Raw genomic sequence first — 23311 nt, forward strand, 5'->3', positions numbered from 1 at the left:
GGGGGCAGCCAATTCGCCATATCCGTCACAAGTCATCTTATGCCAATTGGTCCGTTATATTACTAGCCATATTATCCGCAGATTTCCCCAAATCCGCTATTGGCTCATAACATCCGTCTTCAACGACAAATATGGCACCGGGAAAATGCTTCTGAATTACTTGATGTCATATACCTTCCGAACTGAGGGTGATGCGCATACCATCTCTTTCTCATCTTTGCCTCAAGAGCGCTGCGTACCAACAGTAACCCACTGAGTCCATTTCTATTAGCAATTCACGTCGTTGCAAGGAGTGAGCCAATCCTTTAGAGGCTAGCGATTGTCTAGATTGCTCGGTTATCAAATAACCAAGTCACGGTCGAGCCATAGGATTGGTTCAGCTGTGCGACACAGTCGTTTCAAGCGTCCTCGTTCACTGCTGATTATATCCAGAATCTGGCCAGTCGGCGCGTCACCAAGGTGAACTTACAAAAAGACTGCCGCGCCCAGACGGCTCAATATAACGCGAAGGATAAACCAGAACACAGGACGATCAGAGATACGGTAACGTGGCATGCTTATTCCTAGTGTGGATTAAACACGGAACTACTCGAATCGCCAAGAATCTTTGGAAGTGACTGGTAAGCTTGAGGTATGGACTAAGAACAAGCATAATCACTTGAATAGAGTATTGCCAATGGTGTAATAAGCAAAGCTCTTCATGGTTGATCACTAAGACTCCGTATAATGTCTCTAAGTTGTCGTTTGGGCTCCTAAGGATCATAGCAATGCAGAATGTTGATGTTATTATTTGTCAGACTAATCGTGTGATTCTTGTAAGATCTCATTGCTAGCACTAGAATTCGAAGGACGTTGTAATACAGAGGTTAGATGTTAGTGTATCGCTGTTATAATCTACAATATATCGAATGGTCTGTCCTGCTATCGGTCGGCGAAATGTATAATAGCTGCCAGTTGCCAAGCCTCGCCAAATTTGGAAGCTTTCAGCTGCTTACAGTCAACATGGTTATGAACAAGTGCTTGCAGTAAAATTTTTTAGTTATTCGAGAGGGATCGTGCCACTAACAGGTAATTCTGCTCCACTGAAGTCTTAAAAAACAAGTTATAATGCTCACTCGGCAACGCCTCTTGATTGGACCAAGTCGTTATAACGACAATCACATATCATCATTCAACTGGTTTGGGTCCACTGACCACGCAACTGCCGGCATTTTGAGAACCTCCAACCTCCCAACCATTATCCAAACTTGTAATAGTCCTCAACACCACATTTATTTTCAGTGCCTATCCAGGTTCTGCTCTGTTTCCCAGCTTATTTTGTGCCGTTATTACGGGTTGCTCTAGATAATTTAAGAATTTGGTTCCTTGTAGTCTTGAGGTGACACAAACGGCTCTAAAGAGAGAACAAGCTTACGGCTTCACAGTCGTGGTGTTCAGACAGCTAAATTATAGCTTCGTTCCACATTAATGCAGAAGGTACAATCGTGCAACCTTATCAACACTTACGTACTCGAAGCGGTCTCGTTCTTTTTGAGTCTATTGAATCACGAACACTTTGTTTAGTTTTATTTTCCAAGATTTCACTTGTTTGTTCTCTTATTCAGCGAGTGTCTTGGCTGTTCGGGGTTGGTAAAATGGGATGGAAAGAGTATAGGCTTTACCGTCCTCTCCTCAATCTTGATCCTATATCCAGCTAATCCTGACCGCCAGTTTTTATAATTCCAATGCCAATTCTGTACCATCATCTATAGTACTTGAATTACACCGCTGCATGGGGTGCATTGTTTTTTAGTGCCGTTATATTCATTCTCTACTGCGTAGCATAAAGGGCATAATCTTATCAACTGGATTTTGCCACCATAATACCAGCTATCTTACAAAGAGTAGCGATGACAGCATAAGTAAATATCTTGCATCAGAATACGACGACTTGGTGTTGAAATGAAATTAGCTAGGCCGATTTCTAATTGCTTTATATATTGTCGCTATCTTAATTAGGCAAGTGAATATAAGAGTTTAGCGAGAGTGAAATTAAGTCTTAATAATCTTCTTCAAAAACAACTGTAAGATTTAAATGAAAAACTAACGTTTAATACGAAAACAAAATATTTTATAAATAAATAAATTAATATTCAAGTCTATATAACTTTGTATTCTTTACTTTATATAATACTAGTGTTTAGGTGAGGAATGAAATACTATAATTATGTTATACTTTATTAAAGATTTTTCCTTAATGAGATCATTTGAACATCTAGCCGTATAAATCTATTTAACTCATAAGTGACAATAATTAAAACCGGCATCGAGTCTTCTGGCCTCGCGGAACCCTAAAAGTATGAGACTTATAAATATGCGAGAAAGCCCGTGGATACGTTGATGCCCATAATTTGGCGTCCTGATTGTTAGCGTTCCTCCGTGCTGTTTTCTATTAATTATTCGGTCGACTAGATTTGGCTATCATCACTCCAGCCAAGTTTATGTGAGCGACTATCACATATGTATTATGTTACACCGCTGACTACAGGATACCTTTGTGCGACTATAAGCTAGATGGCACCAACACTATTATTGTGCACATGATTGCATCTCACCTTTGTTGTGGAATAATAGGAAGCAGAACGAGTAATATTTTCTGTCCTGGCTTGGCAAAAAAAAACTGTTTGATTACGCCGCCGATCTTCCGGCAGAATGTGTGACCATTGAACCATGACAAGACAGGAGTATTTTGCATGGGGCTTATTATAACCACTGGGGAAATCCCCTGATTCTGTCACAACTCAATTGGATCTGAATGCGATGTTGCACCAAGCTGGTGCTACGACGACATTAATTGATGACCTGAACTCAGTGATAATATCGTTTTCGGCAAGGGTATGTACAAGTATGGGGGTCGCATTGCTACAACGATTGAGTTCTGCAATCCGTGCGCATTTGTTTTTGTTCCCGCAGTTTGTGAGCATAATTCTAGTACAGAAACGCTCACACTTGGACAGGCGTGATCAGAAGGTATAAATCGTCAATCAAAAGCCCACCAAGTCGCATAAATCCAAGCGTTCACTAATGTCACTAGGATCATCCGTATTGTCCCATGTTATACGATCAGGTTTTTCTTGAAAGGACGTATTGATTATCGCAATCTTTTGGAATAATTCATTATTGTATCGCTGGAACCCTGCTAAGAGTTGGTTGCACCCCTTCTTGGACTTCTTGTATGCGCCACTTGGAGGCAATAAAGTCCCCTAAATCCCAGGAACGTTGAATTGTGGGACTGATCTAGAAAAAGCAACGTATTGGCTTAAGTGGATGCACGTGTGATTAAGGTTGAGGACCCGGCCTTGGTATTAGACCGAATCACCGGGTGGGAAAGTCTCAAAAACTTGTTGTGCCAACGCAATCCATGAAATGTAATATTGGAGCCAACTGCAACCTTAGAGTCATTTTCGTGATACTCCCTATTCCGCCACGTCCGCCACGTCCGAAATGCTCAGAATGATAGGCTACATGAACATCGATTGAAGCACCACGGAACAACTCCGTCTGCGTAAGCCGAATGAGGAACGGGATATATCAACTTTGGACAACGAGACACTATTTTCAAGGTAACCACGAAGAAGGTTGCAGACTTTGAATTGCCGTATGTTAATCTTATTTGTGCCGCTAACGCCACGTTATATCTCTGTTCCGCCCGCACTTAAGGAGGCCGCTGTTATATAGATAATGCAACTACTTTTGAGTTGATTTTCCGTTTAGTGACGAGATTCAGACCTTGACTACTAATAAGGAATTACTTGTATTTTTTCCCCCCTGGTGAATAAGGGGTGTGCCCGTGACTTTAAGAGTATACCAGATCACGACATTGGCCTACTCAACGTCCCTCCCTCGAGGATTAATCTTTCAGTATACTTCAAGACGCTCCGAATAATTAATTACGGACATCATGCGATCAACATACGTAGCCGGAGCCTTGGTGTCGTTTCTTGGGCCATTAGCAACTGGCGGACCTACTGACACCGACGAGTCAGGTATGATCAAATTGATGGTGGTAGGCGATTCCTTGTCACATGGCTTTGAAGGAGACCATACGTGGAGGTATCGACTATGGGAGTGGCTTCGCGACCAAGAGATCAACGCAACGTTCGTTGGGCGTCATACTGGGACATTTCCTCAAGTCGAAGGACAGGGGCCAATATGCCAGAACAAGACACTTTTGAAGCAAATCAGCGATGCAAGTTTCAGATACCCAGTTCAAGATGCAGGATACGCCGAGGATATAACACACGACTGGCCCAACGCACACTCATCAATGTATGGCCGACAAGCCTCCCGGTTAAATCTCAAGAATATGACGGCAGACTTCGATCCCGACTACATCATCATACAACTGGGCATCAACGACTTAATTCATAATCTCAGCCCGCATACGGTACGGGCCCACCTGGGACGACTTGTCGACGAAGCAAGAGCTGTCAAGTCTGACGTGAGATTTGTTATCGCCACAATGCCAGGAATCAAAACTCTTCTTGGAATACCATTTTCCTTCGATGATCGATCGGAAAAGTTGAGCGAGATGATCGAGCACGCAATCAGAGAGTGGGATATCGCAGAATCGCCCGTTGCCCTCGTGCGCCTTAGAGCGACCTATGATTGCGATCCTGACAGATGTCCCGTGGGCTGGGACGGCAGAAATCCAGCTGAACTAGGCGAATATCAGATCGCTAGCGCATTCAGCCAAACACTGCACGAAAGGTTTGGATTCGGGAGAGTTCCGCTTAAAGTACCCGCAGAAGCGGTTGTATCTGAACGACGTGTTTCAACGCCGAAAAACTTCATGATTGAACGAGTTCCATGGGGTCTCAAGCTTACATGGGACAAGGTCAGCAGCGCCTATAGATATGATGTCGCTGCAAGAAAAGCGAATACGACGGAATGGCAGATGGTGCTTTCGGGTAACGGGTACGAGTATGGCGCAAGACGCTATGATGTCTTAGATGTGGAGACTGGCGAGGAATGGGAGTTCAAGGTCCGGGCGAACAATGGAGAGGTGAATGGGACTGAACGTTTCTCAGATTGGACGCCGATCAAATCAGAGACTACAAATATCACCACAGACATGTGTAAGCAAGGTTTGCGACCAAATGGCGTGAACAGAACCCACCGGCATCAAGTTGATCGCCCTCCATTTCTCTCGTATGTAGCTCTCTTCATCTGCGTTGCGACAATCTATGAGCTCGGCCGTAGATACCTCTTACACCCATGGCGGGCGACCTCAAGCGCTTATATGCCGATACGTTGATTGGCGGTGGAGAATGAATGCCTGTAAAATATCCCATCTTCAAGAACGAAGGGAATATGCAGTTTAACTTGCTACATTGGAAAGACCATGAGAACGATAGACAGATGGCTTAAATCGCTAAATCAGCACTTGATTTCGCATGATTAAGCCAAAATTCTTTGAACAATTCAAGTCCATCTTTTAGGTAATTTAATTTGCCATTAAAAGAGTCGATCATGGCTATTATAGGTTCTTTAGTAGATATCCACCACTTCCCACGTTCAAATTCGAAGCTAATCTTACAGACAACAACTGATTTTAGTGAGGCTATCATGACGATTGCTTGGTTGCCTTGTATTCACCTAAATATAAGGGGATAAATGAACCGCACTGAGTTTCTATGTCCGGGGTCGGCGACTTTGCATGGTCTAGTGATCAATTGAATGGAGAGAAGATGTATCGCCAGAGAATAGCGCAAGAATTTATACCTGAAACTTTTTTTATGAAGTTCATGGAACGTTAGACTAGAGTGCGTAGAACTAAGTAATACCCAGCCCACATTGTCCTTTAATCCGCTTAGACTAATTCTACCGATTGATCTCGATGGTAACGTCGAAACGAATGAGCCAAAGGCTACCCAAAACTCCAAACACCAACACGATCTCATCAATTGCCATGCTCTTTCCGACCTCCTTTAACCCAATCGTATGCAAATTATCGAGGTGTCGACCCGTCAGTATATCACGAAGCTGCGTTTCTCCTTTCACAAGACCTCCCACAAGACCTCGGAAGCTGTATAGATGCAGAACTTCTAATGATGCTGGTGACGCTTCCTCAAGAGTCAGTTGCGTGAATTTTGGGGTGACCTGCCCGCATCTCTTTGTGTGTTTGGTCATGCCAAGCAGGACTTTGGAGCAATTCCCATCACTTTCAGTTCGGTCAGGCTGCGAAGATGTCCAATACGTTGTCTATGTTTGACTGAGTTTGTACAACCAACACGCCTGTAAGATACAGGTGTCTCGAGTTTTGTCTCATGCTTAAGGAGGGCATCGCCAAATGGTTCCGAAGTCGCCATCGCTAGCATAATAATAAGAGAATTTGACGTGCTGCAGCTGCAACATCTGGAGATTAGGTTATACCGTGAAGAGAGATTCCAAGGCCGTGATTTGAACGGGTACTCGATCGAGGTTGACGAACTTGATTCCTGAGGTCTAGATAATTTCGTCAGCTTTGACTGGAGGTCCTTAGCTCTACACCGATGCCGCTTATTTTCTGCAGACTTAATACAGCAAAGAACGTCGCGAAGCAAGTGAGCAGTGGAGGTTTGTAGCTCACTGCGACTGTCGACCTTTTTTTTTTTTGTGCTTTGATCGAGCATTCTGATATTTCAGGAATAGTCCGCTCCGTTTCGTTGAGCGATGCCTCTATCTACATGTCTGAAGCGAACGAGAAAAAAGCCTCCAACCACTTAAAACCATCTATCGGGCTTTCAAAAATATATGACACGCCGTAAAGTCGCCAGAGAACCGGAAAATCCTAATTTACAACCAAGTGCGGTGGAGGTTGAGAAGCGCTGAGGCGATGATGTTTTTAGCTTTGTTACTACTTTCAAATTCAGAATGATTCGAGTTAATCAAAGTCAACTTCGAGGATGCCGTCGCCCTTGTAAGTGGATACACCTTGAGCTCTGTGTTCCCCAATTCCGGGTCCTCACGAAGTTACGGAGCTTGACGATTGGTGATCGCAAGAGCTACATCGATGTATAACCTGCGATGTAGTAGAGGTTTAACAACATGCCTGAACCCCTTCATCACGCGGCATAGATTTGCAAGGCTTCGGAATGCCTCAAGGGACTTGTACTAAAGTGCCTCAAACTCAACCATGATCTGGATAGCCTCGAAGATAAGCAACGAAGTTTATACTGGAAAAGACATATCTGATGAAGTCTATAGCGCAAGACACGGTGAGTCTACAGTTACAGATGACTTCTGTCGAGCGTGGATGCGGTGGTCGATTAGGGTATACGGAGTGATAAGGATCAGCTAAAAAGATATGCAATGAGTAGTTTCTCTTTAAAGGCATATCCAGGCCGACAAAATATAAAGAGATGCCCTGCAAACGCATCCTCAATGCCTGAAGTAGTTTTCCTTGTTTGAAGTCAGGCAAACACTCGTTCACCCACTAGCAAAACTCAGAGGCCTAGGAAGCGATGAATACATAACTTCACCAAGGTTAATTGATCTTAGCAGGATTTTATTGAGGTGATATATTTATTATAACGTCGAAATGTATTAAAATTCAGCACATAACATGGTGAATAATTAGTGCTATGATATGAGATCTACACAAATCGATCAAATACAAGTACGATACACTTTGAATGTGGAGACTCAAAGTTCCAGTCATGAATATTAAATAATTTGAATCGATGTATTGTCTTAACATCGCTAACCAAACCCCCAAGTAGTATTGAAAGAATGATGGGTATAAATTTGCTCTCTTAGTTCAGGAATATGAAATGGAATATATGCTCCGTCGTATATTAACCCCCCACCCCAAAAACACATAGTAACAATAAGAGGGAAGACCAGGTATCAAGAAAAAATTTGATCATACTTGGTTAAGAACAAGGCAAGTGAAACGGGTTCAGCCAGTCTTTAATTTCCCATGTCTCTTCGCTCCGCTTCTCTCTTTTCAACGTCATTGCGGTACTTGGCCTCTTTGTGGTGATCACGGATCTCGTGGAATGCAGCTGTCAAGGCATGAAGAATGCTGTGAAATTGTCAGACTCGTACAAACCATTGATGACGGCAGGGATATAAACTTACGTGCTAATGATAGCAAGGATGAATGTGCCCCATGGAAGGTTGCAGTTATGATTGCGACGATAGCTTTCGGGGACGATTCTTCCAGCAAAGCTGTCTTGGACTGCACAGTCTCCACTGTTAGGACCGGCATTACCGCCTTTGGGGCTGGTGAGTGTTGCAACTGCGATGAAGGCGCCGACGAAGAGGATATCCATGATAACCAGGAACCAACGTAGGAACTTGGGTCCACCGTTCTTCACGATTAAGCTCAGCAGCATTGCCAGGAGAGAATATAAGACTGCAGCAGCCAAGATGCCCTCAACAGCGCCATCAGCCGTGGTGTAGTTGTCTCGGGCAATCTTCAAAAGTCTGTGAAGACGGGCGGAGAAGAAGCCAAGCGAAATGATAGCCGACAGGAATTGGATGACTCGCAGTAGGCGTTGCAGCCAGCGGTTGGCCGACGATGATCTGAACTTTTGTAGATACGACATCTTACTCGAATCGTAAAAAAAAGGTTATCTTCTTGAGCTGTGTGGTGCTGAGCAGATATGTGATGTGTGAAAGGACAAGCAAATCGCTGTGCAGGTTCTGAACCTGTGTATTTACTTATACATACAAACCAAACACTACGTCGGTAGGCGTACAAGTAAATCAACTCAGGGAGTAAACGTTCCGATTGAGAAGGTCACTATGACGCATTGTTGTGCTAACATGCAAGCAGGGTATTTTGGGTCTCACAAGTCCAACGTTTGATTTCGTGGTGACGGTGAATAATCTCCACTTTCATGATAGGCACAACAACTGGCAGGACGAATTAGCCGTTGAATGGAGAGAGCTGTTCTGTCCAATGGCAATCAAGTTGCCCAGTCTCGAAACATGGGTTCCAACAGCAACATGTCGAGCCATGAGCCCCAAATCGAACCACTTCATCTGATGCGTATCTTCAAGAGCACCACATACAAATCTGAAAGACGCTCAGAATACGTGGGTATGCGGACGAGATACCGCATATAGAGTGTCATCAGCAAACCCAAACTGGCACTTGCCAGTTAAAGTGAGTTCCTCTATCGACCAAGTTCTAACAACCATTGTTCTAGCGCGTGTTGGACGCGCCAGATCGTGATGGACGGACAGTCCCGTCTTCGCCATGTGATTAGAGCATCATGGAATGCCACAAAATCGTCAACTCAGCCACAGGCGTGCTGAACTGCTCACTGCAATCTTGCGGCCATGGAATTGGTACTTAGATAGGTCGCGGTCATTGGTGAGCAGCTGCCACGCTGTACGGATCCATAGCCCTACGGGACTCGCCCTATGATTCCAAGCCAGTAAGCCCCACGTCATGGTAACGCTAATTCATCGTCGACTGCGGCTCACAGCGGAGAATGGTTGTCCGCTTGCAGCCTGCCGCGACCTGTAGCCAATCACTGAGTCAGGAGGCGTTAGGCCCCGGGCGATCCCTACAGGGTTAAATCCGATAGTGCAACGTTAATCGTAATACTTGATCACTATCATACCTTCAAAGAATTAAAAAGAATTTGTGCTCTTGTCTCATTCCTTGTTTTTGGGCCAGGACGTAGAACATCCGTGGGGACCAGGTTCTAGAACTCGATATATTGTATGCATGTTGCGCAATGGACGGCCACTGTTCTTGTACCGCCAAGTATGCCAAGAGGGTTTCTCGATCACTGGGGCTATTCAACATTGCCGGGAAGCCGAGTCCTTGTTCGGGTTCCTGTAGTCTCTTGCATCAGCTCTTCGTCATCCGGAACAAACTATTCCCAAGGTTTGGTCCGTTACACAGTACTTCAAATTCCACTGCGAGTCTTGGTAGATTACTTCAACTACTAAATTCGCTGGCACAAACCACATCGATTATACACCAACACCTCGGAAGTGGTTAGATCTCATGAGTAAATGCGCATCTCGAAGGGCTCCGATCCGTCAGACAAGCGGAAAAGTAACATTTAAGGGTATACTTGATAATCTGAGCTCATTACACATGCGTCACAATCGACACCGGCCTCAGTATGGCGTTCTCTTCGCGAAGTGCATCATACTCCGAGCCTGATCGTAAGCCACAACATAGCTCCTCTGCCACACTGCACCGATGATGAAAACGTTGCCAGCTGTGTTCGCTCCACCATCAGCAAATGCGCTGAAGCAAACATCCTCGTAGCCCGGTAGACCATTGAGACTCCGCACGATCATGTCTTGGGGGTCCATTGGCATCTCAACACCGCCGATTACATAGGCTGCATAAGGTGCCTTCGCATTGCAGTCCACGGTGTAATAGTCGAGCGTTGCATTGTATACTGCGGGCGGGTCGAACTGCGCATTCAGTGCCTCTGCCGCTCCTGTGGGAATGAAGTTGGGCGATGTACCGCTATCGACAATGGTCTCGAAAGCACCACTCGTTCCAAGATCCGTGACGGACCCGTTGGCACCGTACTTGAACGTCGCGTCGACCGTGTACCAGGTATATTCCCCTCCATCTTGTACGATAGGAACGCTAGTGAATGGCGCCTCGTAGTACGTCTTGGGCACCAGACCACCGAGCGCCATCAATCCCGCAGGCGCCAGAGGCGACGTTCCTTGGGGCACTCTGTCGATGACCAAGGTGAAGATGCCCTTCGAAACAATGCTCTGCTCCACCATGCTAGTGAACAAAGGCCCGTATTGAACATAGCGGCCCGATGTTCGGTTCCTGGCCGAAGTGAGTGCAGGGTATCCAAGTCCCAGCAGTCCTGAGGACGAGCCATCACCAATCCACGCTGCATAGTTGACCAGCGCGACCTGCTGCTTCGGAACGGTCAAGCCGCCCAGTGTGATCGGTGCATATCCCATATCACCCTTCAGTGTTTCACCTTCGGGGAAGTAGCTGATCGAGAAGGACTCATCTGTAATATTCGTGAATGAGCCCGTGGATGAATCGTAGAGTGGACCGAAACCACAAGCGTCCTGGCTCAAGGGTACCTTTGTATCGATATCTACACACTGCAGATCGGTGGAAACCACCCAAGTATCCGAACTACCTGTATCAATGAAGCTGATAAACTGCTGTCCTGGCGACCCGTCTGTGTTACCCCAGGTGAGATTTACCGTTGGATAAATGCCGCTGAAAAGAGTATTGACAGTCGCGCTGCCAGTCTCGAGCCGTTTGCCAAGCTGCTGGGCGGCGATGCGCTCGCGGACCGGGCTTTTGAAGTGGTCAGGCTGCGGGTTTTGTAGTAACTGCACAAGCGCCTCCGACGAAGCCTCTTGGATTGAAACATCGCTGCGAGTGAACAAAGGCCCAGTATAAGCCGCGCCCGACCCCGCGACTGCGGCGCCCAGACCGAGGGCTGGCAAGCCAAGAGTGAGTGCCAAGATCAACGACATCTTGGTATACCGTAGTCAATTGGTGAGTTAGCCCAGCCTGCAGCAGGAGAAACACTTAAGGTTAGAGGGTTGTGGTTGGCTTCTAGTGTAACCACAATGCCTTCTTTCGTTGCCAGCGATTGACTGAACGTACAGGCGTCTTGACGACCAAGGAGCAAATATGATGATCAACTAAATAAACCAAAAATGATTGGGCTCACATGAAGTTGGCAATTGTAAAACTGTTTGTGTTATGGTATCCTAACCTTTCAAGTCAATGGCTTCAATTTACTTGAAAGACACGGCCGGTATCCGCTTGGCAGGTCATCATGCCCAGATTCACAGAAGTGCGGGTAGAGGCTGCCTTTTGTTGTGCAAAGAGATCCTGGGGGGGGGCATCTTGACTGTTCGGCAATCGCACATTACGGGTACCTTACAGACTGGCCTCCGGCACATCATTGACGTATTCGGAAGGTCGTTTAATCAATGCCCTTGGAGATTGCCAGGACGCGATTAAAGCTTGATTAGGTTGTCAAAGGAGCTCATGGCCAATCATAAGGAAAGGACTTGCCCTATTCGGATGCGGCCGGCAGCATTGCTCCGCTAGCGAGTGCCGCCGTTGTGACTCTTGTGATTTGGTGATTGATCGTATCGGGGACGGGAAACGCGCAGTATCAAATTGGCAGCCAAGGAGCTATTATGACCATTTCTACACAAGGACATGTAATCGCTGTGTTATGGCAGCATCTGAGACGGAAACCCCTTTTCGGTCGGACGGGCGAATGTTTATGTGCGCTCGCCATTAGCCATCACCGAAATTATCGCAACTTTCACTATCTTGTAGGCGGTCACTCGCACCTAGAGTCCACGGTGCAATTTAGTATAATAAGCCACCGCTTACGTACAGAGGGCGCTCAAGTCGAATGTCATATCAGTTGTATCAGTACATTATAATCCTGTCCGGATTAGGCAAAAGAATCTATGGACGCCCGGAGGGCATGAGAGTATGCAAATGTCTACTTAAACCAATTGCATGCATCCCTGCGTGCATTCGCACTAAAGAGAGCTCCTAACACCACTCTATAGAATAACACAGAGAACCCGGGTATTTTGAATGATGTATGATCGGCAAATGAACAATTGTATGGTGTAACGTGTCGTTACATCAATTGAAAGTTTGCACGTTACTCGTTCGTCAGCGACTGCGCAAGGTAAACGCCGACGACGGACATTCGTGGCCACCAAGCGAGACTCTGCTGCTATGCTATGGATAGTCGCTCTACCTCAAATAGCTAACTTAGCGCATGTCAAAGCTCATGGATACTATAACTACAGTAATTCTGAATAGACTCCCACTGATATAATACGGAATAGCCTCAATAATTACCAAACTGGGTATGTGCTTAAAGTAAAAAGCCTGTAGTATGCTTTGAAATAGGATGGAGTAACATAAGTAGACTAGTTGATGTCCAGATTCATGCGATTTTCGTGAATTCTTGTTTCGATTGCTGGCGACTTCCAACTGATCAGGGGCAACTCCGCAGAAAACATGCATCTCGGGTACTTGGTCGAAAGAACCAATGTTTGACCGCCAGTTGGCGTTATGGAGAAGGTCGAGACTCCAGAAATATGCGTTCTACCACTAGTTGCATAGGGGACAGATGGGTCTTGGGCATGATTGGCCACCTCGACATTGATGCCCACTCGAAACAACTCATCACCTCCCAACATCACGCGCTTCCACTGAACGCAACTTTTTGGATCTTCAGGTCAACTTCTGTCATCCGTCGTGGTTGCGTTTCCGTCTTAGTAAATAGTCACGACATGGCGATGGAAAGCAACACCTGAAAGAACCGTCCTTCTAGGTGACCACTCGTGGTATCATCAACAACACAGTTTTCGAATACCCTATCGCAGAAGGCTTGTTCATCGCAATCTAACGTCTGCGCCCAAGAAGAGCATCATGGGAGACAGAAAGGGATTGGCCGTGGAGCTGCTCCGAGCCTTCAGCGGCGCTGCCATTGAGAATGGAGCCAAACTCAGGAAGAAAAGCGGCGGCGGCCAGCTCATCGAGAAAGCCGGTGCTGGGTCCATGTCGGTGGTCAAGATGATCGAGGCTGGTCAGCACCTGTGGAAAGCAAGTCAGGATATCGACAGCCTGCCAAAGGCAATCAGTATCATCAACGAGGCGATCCCGATCTTCCAGGTCATGGCGCATTCGATATGCGACAGCGCAAAAGTGGTTACGAGCTTCGGCAATATCGCCACGGCGCTGGGCACCGTCGGAAACCTGGTCGTCACGTACCAAGGCGTCAAGGCGCTCCAGCTGATCGCGTCGCATCTCAAGGACATCAACGACACGCTCCAGGCGCAGACGGCGCTGATGTCGATCGAGAAGTTTCCCCAGGCGGTCTACGACCTGATCGAGGAGGCCCTGCACAACTACCAGGATACGGATGAAATCTCCAACTGGTTCTTCGTCTACCACCCCGACACTATCTGGACCCCCGGCTTTCACCGGCTGGTCATGAACCGAGGTCTTCATCGTCGCTTCTGCGGCCACAGCAGCCAGCTCGACGCCGCAGTGGTATTTATGCTCGCTGCTCGGGAGTTTGCTGACCGGGCCGCTCGCCATGCGGATAAGCGAGGGAAGCAGAACCGCCGGATCAGACTCCATTTGTTGATACCGGCCTACCAACCCGTTCTCATCAAAGACCCAGTCAGATTTCCAGAGACGTTGGGCGAGTTTGTGGTGCACGGGAAAATCCACAACAGCACGCCGCTCGTCTGGATCAACGTCGATGCAGACCAAGAGCACTGCTTGAGCGGAGTCGGCAGGTGGCAGCCCCCAAGCCTCAAGTGGTTCGAGTCCATGTTCAACCAACCCGCCGCGCCTAAAACGAGGGAGCTCGGAAGGCCGCTCCTGGAAGAGTGACGAGTACAATGCGACCATTTTTGCCCAGAAGATGCCTACCCGAGTTTATCTCATACACATTCTACCGGAATTGCTTGCTTGGCTCGGTGAATATGTCGTAGGCTCAGGCTTGATGTCTCGACCGTCGCTGATAAGATGACAAGATTTTCTCCTGGAGAGCGACCGGATCGAATTTTCATATTCACCAAAGTACCTCCTAACGCGTTGGGAAAGGACAGATTCTAAGTCACAGACCTTTATCTAGAAGGAAAGTGGAAGCGTCGCAGCAGTCAAAGTCGAACATATGCAGTTCAGACGTAGTCTTGTAACTCAATCTGCGACAATGGGTTAAACAAAGAACAATCGCAAAGGTTGTTGGGGCGAACAGTAACAATGTGAATAGTGCGAGAGGTTTGATAAGGATATATGTGAGCATGTTGCGAGGACCTACACCTGAGCACGATTGCGAGTACTTACTCTACCTGGTATATGCTGTTGGAACTGTTCTGGTCTATGATGCGTTACTTTATGAGCTATACGCCAGTATACAAAGCGTCATTGCATGACAGCTTATCCCTATACCATGAGGTTGCTAAAGCTAAATTACCTGTCAGATGGTCCATGAGGCCAACCACACAAACCTAGCGTTTTCCCTTCTTGAAACAGGAAGTCTGACCATGCCATGCTCGAATTAAATAACTTAGTCTGCATTTTCCCATCTAGACCCAAATCATCTCGGACGCGAAATTCTAAGATAGTTTGTAAGACTCAGGTCAGACGCTCTTTTATAATTCCGTAAGACTTAGTCGCTGGTGTGTCCGACGGCGGAGATACGACCACCGTGAGAAAGCTCAAGTGTGACCAATGCATCCCAGAAACAATTTGATGAAGTGCGGACAGGATATCTCCTGTTATAACTATTAAAAACTCCGTGATCGTCGCGGAACAGGTAACCGGGCCCGAGTCGCCTAACATCCATCAGCCCGTGCCACACGATGCATGGCACGATCCAGCACGGCATCCATGAACGTGAGCTTGTGCTTATTGATGATGTTCTGCTCAACTGTAAAGCGTGGCCAAATAGACTTCTTCTAGGGGTCCGTGGGGTAGTCTATACAAGCGTTCAAGTCCAAGATAGCAAAGTCGACGGACGAGCAGCTCCTTGATACTATCGTCATGTAACCTTTTAGGCATCGATACGGTGATTAATACATCGTACATTTTCCATGTCCTCGTCAGTCCACTTGAGCTCCAAGACCTGCTGGAACATCATCCAGCACAGAGAAACCATGTGCCAGTAACTACAGCCGATTTCCTTCGTTCGCTGGATTTTATTTTCTATTACTGGATTGGTCTAGGCTGAAATAAACTGAGCTTTGCTATTGGACTTGAACAGGGTTCACTACTGAGGTCAGGCATGCCGGCCTGAGCCACATGAGCCAAAACAGGCAGTAGAGCTCACATCGAAACAAGGCGCGCTAAAACTTGACATACTCTTCATAACACATTTCTAACATCTCTCCCGAGACAGCGCAGGGCCTTTTTTTCTCGGAAGGGTTGGCGAGCCCAGCGAGAACGGCTATAGCGTTGGTCCTCGAAAAGGGCTTAGCCACCTTGAAAGCATGGTTTGTTGCAATGCGATTGGCGACAATTGCAAGCCCGTGGGGATGTACGAGAGTTTCCAAGCTTATAGGGCTTTCCAAACGCAGAGTGCGTTCTGGCCTTGCTTTCAGAATGGCCTCGATCTTGGCATTACCTCTGTCGTTGGAGTTTGGTGGGCTGTCCTGGGGATATCATATATGGAATACTCACGGCCACGAGAGCATCGTTTGTGTTTTCCGGGTAGATTACAGCTCAATCAGGATGAATGATTTGACGATATGCAGTGAATACCTGGAAGAAATGCGGGATGGCTGATATAAGCCGTAAGATATCTGTTGGATGGAGCTGCTGTAGAACAAGGAGCCTGAGTTCAGGCGAGAGGTCTTCAATAGTCACCATGAATGATAGTGTTCTAGAAAAAAGCCATGCCATTTTACGAGAAGATAAGGAAGATCGTTCTGTAGGGTGGTGCGATCAAGCTTCTGGGAAGATGAGAGAATATATGCACGCCGGAAGGCTAATGCGGCAGTTAGAGCTGGTTTCCTATGCAAAAAGGGTTGAAAATATGATGCCGCCGAGAGTGGCACGTGAAACAAGAAGAAGAAGAAAGTAGATAGATGCGATGGTTGTATTTAGGATCAATGAGATGCATTATCGCTGTGTTGTGACCTTTTGTTCAAATGTAGTTCTACCTAGACTAGACCACCTATAAGTTACTGGACGAAGAATATTAAAATTCAGGGCACTGCTAACTGAATGGCCCCTCTGATTTCCAGCTGGCCTAGACAAACCAAACAGCGGGTTAATTCCGCGCCAGCAGCTCCGACCCCCATCGAAAAACATCAACAGCGCATCAGAGCTCTCTTTTAAGCTTCAGCAGCTGGTTTTCCTTTCCTCGTTTCACACCAGCTTTTTGCACAGTCTGCGCAATGCTCAAATCAACCCACAAGCCGTCCGCAAATGCACCTGCGCCCTTGCCTCCGGGCTGGACCGAGCACAAGGCCCCGAGTGGACATACATACTACTACAATGCCGCGACCAAGGAATCGACCTACAAGCGCCCTGGTGTCGAGACCGCCAGCACGCCCGCGCCCGCGCCACCAGACCCCCGCGCAAGCTATCGCCAGTACTCCTCCGTAGGCTCCCTCGCTGATCCTGCCGCCGCCAACGCCTTCCTGGCACAGTACGCACCCCAACCAAGTCGCCCGCCACCGCACCGCAATGCCAACGGCCCGGGCAGGGGCGGACACCATGGCGGCGACAGACCGAGACCTCAGCCGCATGATAAGCCAAAGTCCAAGGTGCCTATACCGGGCTTCGAGCCGTGGATATTGGTTTACACCAAGTATGGGAGACGGTTCGCCTACCACCCCGAGAAGAACGCGAGCTACTGGCGCATACCGGAGAAGATCCTGAAGGGTGTCATTGACCTGGACATTCAAGGCGCACTGGACAAGGCCGACCGCACGGCGAAAGGGGACCATGGCAAGGCGGTCGGTGCAGCAGCCGGCGACAATCAGCGCTCAGCTCTGGCGGCGGAAGCGGCGCAAGCGGCTGAAGATGCGGAGATGCAGGACGACGAACAAGCGGAAGAGCTTGACTCAGACTACGAGGAAGTAGAAGTTACCGACGATGAGGGCGCCGAGGGGGAAGAGGCGGCGGATGGAGACGACGCACACCCCTCGAAACGGCAGCGAACAGAAGAGCCCGAGGAAGAGATGCCGGAGGAATTCACAGAAGACGACATAGCATTCCAACTGCAGGCAATGGGCGCCGATTATGGTCTCGAAGCGGGTGAATACGACGACGGCACCGATCCCTCCACCTGGCCAGAAGGAACCGAGGGCTTACCCATATCCGATGAAGATGCGCAAGAGCTCTTCAAGGATCTCCTGAACGACTACGGCATCAGCCCCTTTGCCCCCTGGGACAAGCTCATAGAGGATGGCAAGGTTGTCGATGACCCGCGATACACCATTCTCCCCAACATGAAGAGCCGTAAGGATACCTGGGAGGAGTGGTCGCGGGCACAGATCCAAATCATCAGAGCCCGCCGGGAACGGGAGGAGAAGAAAGACCCTCGGATACCGTACCTCGCCTTCCTGAAGGAAAAGGCAAACCCGAAGTTATACTGGCCCGAATTCAAGCGGAAATTCAAGAAAGAGCAGCCGCTGCGTGACACCTCGCTGTCCGACAGGGAGCGCGAGAAGCTGTACCGCGAGTACGTGGGCAGACTGAAGGTGCCCATAGACACGCTGAAGAAGGATTTGTCCACCTTGCTGAAAAGCGTCCCAACCAAAGACCTCAACAACAAGACCATGCTGGAGAATCTGCCAAGTCAGGTGTTGGCCGATGTGAGATACATATCTCTGGACGCAAAGACTAGAGACCCGTTGATCGAGGCATACATCGAAACACTGCCACCACCACTCGAGGAGGGAGAGGCTCAAGAGGACGAAGCGGCACGGAAGGCCAGGGAAGATAGAAGGAAGCGCGAGAAGGCTCTGGAGGATCGCGAGAGGCAGGTCGCAGAGGAGAAGCGGCGGCAAAGGCGCCAACTGGAACATGGAAGGGCGGCCCTGAGAGAGGAGGAGCGGGAACTGGAGGCCGCAATGAAGATCGGCAAGCACGGCATTCAGAGCCAATTGCTGAAAGAACGGGAGCAGGGACTGCTCGACGAGGGCGCTGCAAAGGAAGGCGGCGGTTAGAACCACGACGGGTTGCTCTGCATGGTCACTGTACATATCTCCGTGCAATAACTGATTTTAACGGGCGGGAATACCCATGTGGTTTTTTTTATTGCGAATTGGACATCTGATCATCTACCTGGGTTGCTGTTCTTTGCTTTCATGTTCTTGGACGATCACAGCTCTTCTTTTCAGAGCTTAACCTTGGTGACATTTCCTCCCTCCCTCTTCTTCTTCTGCTGCTGCTGCTGCTGATGCTGATGCGGATGCTGCAGTCAGTTGTCCTCGCCGACCAACCAGGTGTCGAACCAGGTGACGGCCTGCAGGAAGGCCTGCTCCTTGGCGTAGCGCTGGACCTTGTTGCTGAGGTCGCAGCGGACGGAGAAGCCGTGCGCGACCTGGCTGTACAGGTTGATCTGGTAGGGCTGGGCGCCCTTCTTGAGGATCTCCTCGGCCTGGTAGCGCTTCTCTTTGGGGAAGATCTCGTCCGTCTCGGCCGCCGAGATGGACAGCGGGCCCTTGAAGCCCTCGAGCTCCTCCTCGTCCACGAACGACGGGTGTGCGAAGTAGCCGACCGAGATGGCAGGGTAGTGGCGCGCGACGTACTGTGGTTGGGGGGAAAGAGACCGCAAGTCAGTAAAATGATGTGCATGCGTCGAGGTACCTAGGAAGGGAGAGAGGAGAGAGACAAGAAAAGAAAAAGAAAGAAAAAAAACAGAACTCACCTTGGCACCGAAGCAGTAGCCGACGCCGCCAAGCTTCTTGACGCCCTTCTCCTCCTTGAGGTACTTGATGGCATCCTCGACAATGGGGTCGACGTACTCCTTGGTGTGGGGGTTGTCGCCGGTGCTGCCCTTGGTGAGCCAGCCCATGAAGTCGAAGTCGGCGTCGCGGTTGAGGGAGAGGGCGTCGCCGTTGAAGACATCAACGATCAGTGTCAGGTAGCCGTTGGCGGCGAACTGGTCCGCGATCAGCTTGCTGTTCTGCCAGATGCCGATCACGTCCGGGACGATCAGGATGCCCGCGTCCTTGTGCGCCGCATCGCTCTTGGGTACCGCCAGGTACGCGTCGTGCTTGCCGACCTTGATTTCCTGGCCGGTGGGTGTGCCTCTGTTGTCGCAGTGTCAGCTATACCATGTTGCGCGTAGATGCGGTTCAGTCTTGGCTGGCGGATATATAGCGACCGGGGCACTTGGTGGCCATGAGGGGGTAGCTGGAGCTTCGTGATGCGCTAAAAGCAAAAGAAATGGCACGCTTAAACTGCGAGAATTTGAGGAAAGGCTGGTCGGAGCTTCGAAAATGGAATACGAAGCACCATCGCGGTTCAATGGGTAGGTAAGTAGGTAGGCGGGTAGGTAGGTAGGTATCATTCATCATGTCTTGGCGTGCCATCGATCACAACCACTCCGAGACCCTGGCGATGGTGGGGTAGATGAGGTTACACAACAGCAGTGCCGAAAGGAGAAAAGAGCAGCAACTTACTCATGCTTGACACCGAGGGTGCAGCATTGTGCGGGAGCTGAAGCCAGAGGCATGTTGTGTTTGTGATGCTTATGTATGTGTGTATGTATATAATTCTTTTGGTATTTTCAGACGTAAGCAAAGGTTGGCGCGAATGACGGGAAGGACATGTAAACTAATAAGCAGAAAGTCTGCAGTCTGCCAGAGCGGATGAGGGGTACCCAATTATGTACGCCATCGCAATGCCGTAGTCACACAAGAGGCTTTCGTGACGGTGGAGATACTGATGGAATAACTTGGAGATCTCCTGCCAATCTGGCAGCATGCCCATGTCCGCCATGTGCTTTTAGGCATGAAAGCCGGCATTGCGTCAAACAATGGAAACGTTTGAAGCTTTTTCCCGACCCCACCATGGGTTGAACTGTGACGAATTGGTCATCGTTTTGGGCATTCGTAGTATACTTAACAGAGCTTGCGCTCCACCTAGGCTCGTCTACTGGCTCAAGTTCCTATATCCGCTCTACGTCCGCACGTAGCCTGGATCGCAGTTTGCCAGCCGGCTTCGGCTCCGTATCTATATCCACTGCGCTGGGACATATCCGCAACGGAACACTGCCGCGTTCCCCTCACCGCACCCTATTGCCGCATCCTCTCCGCTTCGTAGACATCTATCCACTATCCAGAGAAACAGTCGTGCACTTACTCACATATATTGGTCATTGTTTCTGGATAGAGCAAGGTCATCCCATGATCTTTGCATTTCCCACGTGGTGTACAGACTGATCCTCAGGACTTTTCCCCCCTGCCATTGCACATTCAAACTTGACCGGTCTGACCGCCTCTGCCTCCTTTGGTCCTCTTGGAGTTGCCGTTGGCTGCTGTTTCACGGCCGTCTGCCTCGTATATTTGGGGGTCTTCGGTCTGTGTAGCCGCTGTGCTCACCCAGCTCATTGTTTCTGGAGGCGAAGGTTTAGACACGCGCCTGAACCACCCGCCTTTCTTCAAGCCTGGAGGCGCTGTCTGGGGTCTATCTTCGTTTGACCTTCTGACACCCGCTAATGGTACCGCTTCACCATTACGGTATCTGGCTCTGCCGTACGAAATGGCCGACGCGTTACTTCCCCGTTCTCGATGTGCGTCACGAATTTGAATATGTGGTGAGTCAAGTGGAGCTAGGCCATCAACGGATTCGTCGGGGCTGACGGCCCGACTTTGTGGTGTCGGAAGCATACTCTGGAGCCATTGTCCAAGAAACCCAGATTTTGGCGGCGATGGCTCTATGGGCAGAGGTGCGAGCTTCTGAGCGAAACTGACAGCTGCTGGGGGCATCTGTGCAGGATGGGACATGCTTCGCATAGCCTTGGTGACACGTTGGCCGCTGTCGTGGTGAGTACGGGCCACAGGTGGAGTGGGAACTGGGCGAGTCGTGACAACTGATTTTGAACGTTGACTGTTGCCATTGAAAGAAGGAAACTTGATGAGGCGCGGTCCTTTTTGTGCAGCTTGTTCAGCCGGTGTTGCGTCCGTTGCATAGCTATTGGACATCAGCCGTCCTCCTTGCTTGGCTTCTGGACGCTCGGCACCAGAATGTGCGCGGGTTTCCTGCGTAGGTACAGGTCGTAAGCGATCCTTTGCTTCGCTATTGATACCATAAGCATCATGGGTTCCGAAGCTTTGTCGTGCAGGCTTCCGTCCTGGTTCATTCCCTGGGTAGCCAGTGGCACGATGACCAGCAACAGTTCTCCATTTGCTGCGAGGCTTGGAAACCCCTACAGTATCTTCATCTGTCGTGAATGCAGTCGGCGTATCGTCAACAGGCGGCAGGAAGTCATCTTTGATATGTTCAGCCCTTTTGTCCGTGTCGGAGAAATGGCGCTACCGCTTTCTGCGTTCAATTCTACCGCCCAGGGCCCTTTCTCCCACCTCCGGATTTTGCCGTGCACGGCTCTGCAGACGAGGTCGACCTGATGGTTTAGGACCCGTCTGACGTTCGATATGAGCCTCAGACTCATCCTGGGCCATGTTATTTGGGAGCTGCCTTTCAACTCCCGTGTCATAAGGATGTGTACTACCACCAGGTCTTGTTGATCCTTTCCTGCTGGAGCTATCGCTGGCCCTCTTCAGTGCTCTAGCGTCCGCAACTTCGACCTGGTGGCCTATGTGCTCTGATGCAGTACCAAGTCGATCAGCAAGCCATTCGATCGGCGTGGCAACAGCTTCAAGGACTTTTGATTTCGCAGACCGCGGTGCCTCCTCCTCTGTTTGCTCGTTAACATCCTGGAAAAAGCGTGAGTCTGAATGTTCAGCCACTAGCGTCGTTACAGTAGGCCATCGATCACGGTAGTCAGCTTGATCGGCTTTCTCAACTTCAATTTTTGCCTTGGCTTTACTTGCGCGCCTGTTCAATGCAAATCTTGCCAAGAGATTCCTTTTTGGTTTGCCTTTGCTTTTCTCGGCCTTGACTCTGCTAGTTTTGGTAATACTGTGTCGCATCATCTCAGGCTTTGGCGAGGGGCTTTGTGGTGGTTCTATGCCAAGTTCCCTGGCGATGTCGATGGGATACTTGTTATTGAAACTCCAAGGGTTCGGCGGCTGACTTCCGCTCGGAACCAGGTTCTCTGGCATACCTTTAACTATACATCGGGTTAAGGTAGTGGAGGTATACGGATTTGTTCATGAGAGGTCTCTATTCACAACAAGCCGGACATCAGTTGGTATGAATGAGACGTGTCGCGCCTTCTGTGCGACTGGGCAGTTCGCTTCCGCATAATGAACGTGCGGCACTTCCTGTCTTGGAGTGACTGTGGCTTTCCGTCTCGGCACTTCCATTTGAATAAAAACGTGCGAAAAAGAGTGGCGTACGGCGAGAAGTAGTGTGGCAGGAATCCGCATGCTTCTCACCGAGGCGACAATCCAAGCACCTTCCCGGTTTATATTTGACATGTTACCTTCGAACGATTGGGGAAATACGAGAATACGAAGCTGCAGCTCTACAGCAAGGCTCTTGAAGGTTGCGTCTATAGGAGGAACGGCGGCCCGCTAGTCTCGAGCTTGAGCAATTGGCAGGTGCTAACTTCGGTGTCTGTGGACCCAAAGATCATTTTGTGCGTGAATTGCGTGATGCTTTGAAGCCATTAGTCAAACCAGCAACCACTTGATCCGAGTTTCGGTTCTACACTCGATTTAACAGAGCACACCTGCCCCC

The 23311-nt window shown here is 49.0% G+C and overlaps 7 protein-coding genes across 7 annotated transcripts; 3 read left to right on the forward strand and 4 right to left on the reverse strand.

Annotated features, from left to right (window-relative positions):
• Positions 1-3718: 3718 nt before the first annotated feature.
• On the forward strand, positions 3719-5461 carry BKA67DRAFT_384506 (SGNH hydrolase-type esterase domain-containing protein). Its single transcript, XM_046096575.1, has one exon. It carries the CDS (start codon positions 3941-3943, stop codon positions 5294-5296), a length of 1356 nt encoding a protein of 451 aa, XP_045953854.1. The 5' UTR covers positions 3719-3940; the 3' UTR covers positions 5297-5461.
• A 2471-nt stretch (positions 5462-7932) lies between these two features.
• BKA67DRAFT_539219 (uncharacterized protein) lies at positions 7933-8573 on the reverse strand (the record flags this gene model as incomplete). The annotated part of the gene is made up of 2 exons (XM_046100594.1): positions 7933-8047; positions 8104-8573. 2 exons carry the CDS (start codon positions 8571-8573, stop codon positions 7933-7935), a joined length of 585 nt encoding a protein of 194 aa, XP_045953855.1.
• A 1534-nt stretch (positions 8574-10107) lies between these two features.
• On the reverse strand, positions 10108-11463 carry BKA67DRAFT_662146 (aspartic peptidase domain-containing protein; the record flags this gene model as incomplete). Its single annotated transcript, XM_046107945.1, has 1 exon — positions 10108-11463. The coding sequence occupies one exon, from the start codon at positions 11461-11463 to the stop codon at positions 10108-10110; it is 1356 nt and encodes a 451-aa protein (XP_045953856.1).
• Positions 11464-13549: 2086 nt separating this feature from the next.
• BKA67DRAFT_523955 (uncharacterized protein) lies at positions 13550-14377 on the forward strand (the record flags this gene model as incomplete). Its single annotated transcript, XM_046098523.1, has 1 exon — positions 13550-14377. The coding sequence occupies one exon, from the start codon at positions 13550-13552 to the stop codon at positions 14375-14377; it is 828 nt and encodes a 275-aa protein (XP_045953857.1).
• Positions 14378-16813: 2436 nt separating this feature from the next.
• BKA67DRAFT_577194 (uncharacterized protein) lies at positions 16814-18744 on the forward strand. Its single transcript, XM_046103617.1, has one exon. It carries the CDS (start codon positions 16888-16890, stop codon positions 18664-18666), a length of 1779 nt encoding a protein of 592 aa, XP_045953858.1. The 5' UTR covers positions 16814-16887; the 3' UTR covers positions 18667-18744.
• Positions 18745-18920: 176 nt separating this feature from the next.
• On the reverse strand, positions 18921-20180 carry BKA67DRAFT_539223 (dienelactone hydrolase; the record flags this gene model as incomplete). The annotated part of the gene is made up of 3 exons (XM_046100595.1): positions 18921-19250; positions 19371-19755; positions 20128-20180. 3 exons carry the CDS (start codon positions 20178-20180, stop codon positions 18921-18923), a joined length of 768 nt encoding a protein of 255 aa, XP_045953859.1.
• Positions 20181-20684: 504 nt separating this feature from the next.
• Positions 20685-22731, reverse strand: BKA67DRAFT_682468 (uncharacterized protein; the record flags this gene model as incomplete). Its single annotated transcript, XM_046108949.1, has 2 exons — positions 20685-21938; positions 22008-22731. 2 exons carry the CDS (start codon positions 22729-22731, stop codon positions 20923-20925), a joined length of 1740 nt encoding a protein of 579 aa, XP_045953860.1. The 3' UTR covers positions 20685-20922.
• Between the last annotated feature and the right edge of the window lie 580 nt (positions 22732-23311).

This window comes from Truncatella angustata, assembly GCF_020726525.1.
Source record: "Truncatella angustata strain MPI-SDFR-AT-0073 chromosome Unknown BKA67scaffold_8, whole genome shotgun sequence".
Lineage (NCBI taxonomy): Eukaryota > Fungi > Ascomycota > Sordariomycetes > Amphisphaeriales > Sporocadaceae > Truncatella > Truncatella angustata.

What these genes read in the sequence shown, in the direction of transcription:
- BKA67DRAFT_384506 (XM_046096575.1), top strand. Translation starts at nt 3,941, where the DNA reads ATGCGATCAACATACGTAGCCGGAGCCTTGGTGTCGTTTCTTGGGCCA.
- BKA67DRAFT_577194 (XM_046103617.1), top strand. Translation starts at nt 16,888, where the DNA reads ATGCTCAAATCAACCCACAAGCCGTCCGCAAATGCACCTGCGCCCTTG.